Consider the following 3,971-nt stretch of genomic DNA (forward strand, 5'->3'; position numbering starts at 1 on the left):
AGTGCTGTCAGATTAAATAAAATAGAAGCAGAACCACCCAGGGAGTAGATGAAGACATAGGGCCCAATCTTGTTCCTGTTTGTGTCAGTAGCAAACTTCCCTGTGGTGAAAACCTGGCCCCACTGAAGTCACTCAGTAGGAGTTTTGCCATTGACTTCAATGGACCTAGGATTTCTCTCCTAGTAATTTAAATTGGATAATGATGGAGTGTCTAGAATAGTTAACAGTTTTAACCAGAACAGGGCAAGTATAGGGGCCTCTGTAACAAGGATCAGGCAGCAGCACTAAAACTCAACATAGTGTGAAATCCTGGCCACAGTCAAGTCCATTGCAGTCAATGGGAATTTTGCCATGAGTACATGATTTGACCCATTGTGTGCATACTGCAAGGTTCAACACTCTGCTGGCTGCTGGGTGGTTAGGCAGGGTATTGAGTTTCTCCAGGTTATTATTCTTAAACTCTCAACCCGCTTCCTTAAAAGGTGGTATCCAGGCAGAGACTATTAAACCAGCTCAGATTGCAAATCTATATAGGAGCCTATTCTGGGCCCATGGAAGGGAAGAGTTGGGTTTGGGTCAGGGCTTTGCAGCAGATTAGTTGACATCCTGAATTTAGGAGGCAAGGCAGAAGGAAGGAAAGAAAGAGGCTGTGTTCAGGGTTATGGCAAGTAAGGGCTCCCGAGGTCTTGTGCAAGGAAGTAGAGTGAAAGCTGGCAAGTGTTCATTTTTTTTGGATGGTTCCACATTATATTAATACTCGACCCCATTATTCTCACGTAAGTGTCCATATAAAATATTGTCCTTATGTACCAGGGGATCGCATCATAAACACAGCAGGCAGGTACAGACCTAGGCGACCCGCAGAGCCAGAGTTAGTGCAAATCCTTTTCTGAGTCACAGGCCAGCTCAGCGGGTTCAAATGGGCAACAAGAAGGCCCTGGAGTCTCTGTAGCCCACAAAGCAGGGCGCCTGCCAAAAGCCTGGCTCCGCCCGGAAGGTGCTGGCGGGGCTCAGGGCAGAGGCTGGCAGTGCTGGGAAGGCGAAGCTGGCGGGGACAGCCTCCTGCCTGGGGAGGTGAGCCAAGAGCTGCTGCTGAGCCGGGTAGACGTAGTGCAGGGGCAGGGGCCGCGCTCCGAAGGGTACGGGGCTGTAGAAGGGCTCCGGCCTCATCTCCTGCAGCTGCCGCTTCAGCTTCATGCGCCGGTTCTGGAACCAGGTCTTGATCTGTGGGGAGAAGAAAGAGTGTCACCCAGGCGCCCCCGGAGAGCCCGGCCCTGCCTCCAGCCAGCCGCCCGGCCCGCTCACCTGCACTTCGGACAGCTGCATCTTGGCGGCCAGCTTGCGGCGCTCGGCGGAGCCCAGGTACTTGTGGCGCTTGAAGGAGCTCTCCAGGGTGCTGATCTGCTCCACGCTGAAGGCGGTGCGCAAGCGGCGGCTGCCCCTGCCGCCGGGCTCCTCGGGGGACAGGCACTCCGAGCGGCCGCTCTCCCAGTCGGAACCGGACTCCGCGGCGCTCCACGCCCGCTTGGCTGCGGCTGGTGTTGCTGCTGGGCACAGAGAGGAACCAGGTCAGCCCCGCTCAGAGCACTCCAGTGGGGGGCTGCAGGGCTCATGCATCCCTCGGGCATTATACACCACTGAAGGACACAGCTGCAGGCAGATGACAAAGGCTTTTCCTGGCACGGAAATCAAGCAGTTTTCCGGGGCGATTCTTATCTCCTAAATAGAAGGGCTCAGCTAGTGTCTTGCACCCACGTATCTCCTGGCCCCATAGGCTCTCCAAGCGTCTTACCACGGTCAAACCAAAGGACTCCCCGTCGAGGCTGGCATAGGGAGATCAGATGACTTGCCCACTGTCAGATATGGAACCTGCGGTAGTCGGGGAAATTAAACTCAAGAGTCCCGACTCCCCATCCTATGCCCGGTCACTTAAAAACATCCCCTGGGTCAAATCCCAACTCTACTGAAGTCAGCGACAAAACTCCCACGGGCTTCAGTGGGGCCAGGATTTCACCCTTTGTGTCCTAATACACTTAGCAAAGAATAATGAACAATTCTCCCTCCCTCTACTCACTGTTATAACTCAACTCTCCTCCCTCCCTCTACTCACTGAAGAGATAACAAGGGCAAGCATTCATTGGGATGGTCTTTAAAGCACAATACTAGATGCAATTATAATCACCTATAGAGGAGGAAGAATCCAAAAGCTTCTCACTCCTGGGGTCGTTCTTAGAAGAGGTGTCCAGGGTCTTTATACGTTCACCCTTCTTCCCTGTTTGGTGCGGTTGTGGGTTTGTTCTGGAGCTGCAGACTGGATTTCCGACCCGGGTGAGCAATCCATGTGATGCAAAATTCCTGCCCTGAGTGCCTTCTGCGTAGCTACTGGGCCTTTGCTGTGGTTCATAGGTATCCTGGCTGCTCTGGGAAAGCCACTCTACAGAGAAAGGGGTCTTGGTCATCCTGATAGTCTTCTATTTCAGCACAAGCTAGGGGATGATGGATTTTTGAGCAGCAGAGTCAGAGAATTCCTCTCTCTGGGTTGCTTCTTTTATAAAGGGAGTCTCAAGGAAAATGTTGTTTATGTAAACAAACATCAAAGGCCCAGATAAGTATCGTCTAATTGCCATCAGGTCTCCCTCACAAAAGATGCTGTTCACACATTTTCCAAAGCTCGGTTAGGGTTGGCTCCACAATGTCTGCCAATAGATTAGTGAACTCTGTTGTAAGTGATTTACAATACTTGTTACATCCTATCCCTGTGTAAATGGCACTTATTGCTTGAACTCACAGAAGCTTCAAAAGACAATCGGGAATTTAAAGAGCTTTTCTCTAAACGTATCGAGTGTTTAGAAATGTACTTTATTCAATTCATATTTTAAGAAAACTATACTTGAGTGAATTGGTAATTTCTACTTTCTGCAGACAACGGAGTACCAGTTAAGGTTTCCACAGGTCTAATTTAAGTTTGAGATTTTACAAGTCCAGAAATTAGGTCTGTTAAGTTTTATGCGTATATGTTTTAACAGCTAATTATGAGCCACTGTTTTACTTGGACTGTTTTGACAGGGTGGAGGGGAACACGCTGCTGTATGGATATATAAGAAAAAGTCCCTGCCCTAAAGGGCTGGCAATCTAGACACTAGATCCTGGATTTGACTCTGTGCAGTCAGACTGCTGCACTCTCACAGAGCCCTATTGACTTCAATATGGGATTTGCTCACACACACAACAAATTGCAGGGCTGGGGCTTTAGGGTGGGCCCAGTACAAACATCTTATTGCTGGGCATAGTGCTTGTTTGCTACAACAGCCATTAGTATTTAGCTGTGGGATGAAATCCAATTCTACACACTCTTCATGCACAGAACTCCTTTTGACTTCACCGGGATTTCTATGGTCTACCACAGGGGTCAGCAACCTTTCAGAAGTGCTGTGCCGAGTCTTCATTTATTCACTCTAATTTAAGGTTTTGCGTGCCAGTAATACATTTTAATTTTTTTAGAAGGTCTCTTTCTATAAGTCTATAATATATAACTAAACTATTGTTGTATGTAAAGTAAATAAGGTTTCTAAAACATTTAAGAAGCTTCATCTCCTCCTTCTATTCTTACCTGTCCCTTCAGATACTCCTTGGGAAGGACCTCTGTACCTCCCCCTCCCCCACTGTCCTTGTTTTCTTGCTCTTCTGTCTATACCCTCCTTCTGTGGGCTCTCCTCTGATTGCTCAATTTCAATAGCTACCCTCACTCCAATGTATCTTTCCACTTCTGATTTCTACATTAAATCCTGAAACTTGGCCTGTTACTCTGACACACTTACTGGATTTCTCATTATTCACTTCAGTTTAACATCTCCTGATCTGTCATTTCTGTCACTGTTGACAATGCCACCATCTCCGCCAAACAAATCTGTAAGGGAAGGGTTTATCTTCAGTGACTCCTGCCCAGACCCTTATCGTCTTATATCTTATTT

The 3,971-nt window shown here is 48.4% G+C and overlaps 1 protein-coding gene across 1 annotated transcript; it reads right to left on the minus strand.

The window, feature by feature from the left end:
• Positions 1-227: 227 nt before the first annotated feature.
• LOC116820691 (uncharacterized) lies at positions 228-2,459 on the minus strand. Its single transcript, XM_032773344.2, has 3 exons — positions 2,183-2,459; positions 1,306-1,544; positions 228-1,224 (listed from the first exon to the last, which is right to left on the minus strand). The coding sequence occupies exons 1-3, from the start codon at positions 2,457-2,459 to the stop codon at positions 916-918; spliced, it is 825 nt and encodes a 274-aa protein (XP_032629235.1). The 3' UTR covers positions 228-915.
• Between the last annotated feature and the right edge of the window lie 1,512 nt (positions 2,460-3,971).

This window comes from Chelonoidis abingdonii, chromosome 15, assembly GCF_003597395.2.
Source record: "Chelonoidis abingdonii isolate Lonesome George chromosome 15, CheloAbing_2.0, whole genome shotgun sequence".
Classification (NCBI taxonomy): domain Eukaryota; kingdom Metazoa; phylum Chordata; order Testudines; family Testudinidae; genus Chelonoidis; species Chelonoidis abingdonii.

Bases quoted from the DNA above. Each gene is read 5' to 3' on its own strand.
- LOC116820691 (XM_032773344.2), bottom strand. From the start codon at position 2,459: ATGACCAAGACCCCTTTCTCTGTAGAGTGGCTTTCCCAGAGCAGCCAG. The intron at 1,545-2,182 runs GTGATTATAATT...TGTGCCCAGCAG, and splicing joins GGATTCTTCCTCCTCTATAG to CAACACCAGCCGCAGCCAAG. The intron at 1,225-1,305 runs GTGAGCGGGCCG...TTCTCCCCACAG, and splicing joins TGCAGCTGTCCGAAGTGCAG to ATCAAGACCTGGTTCCAGAA.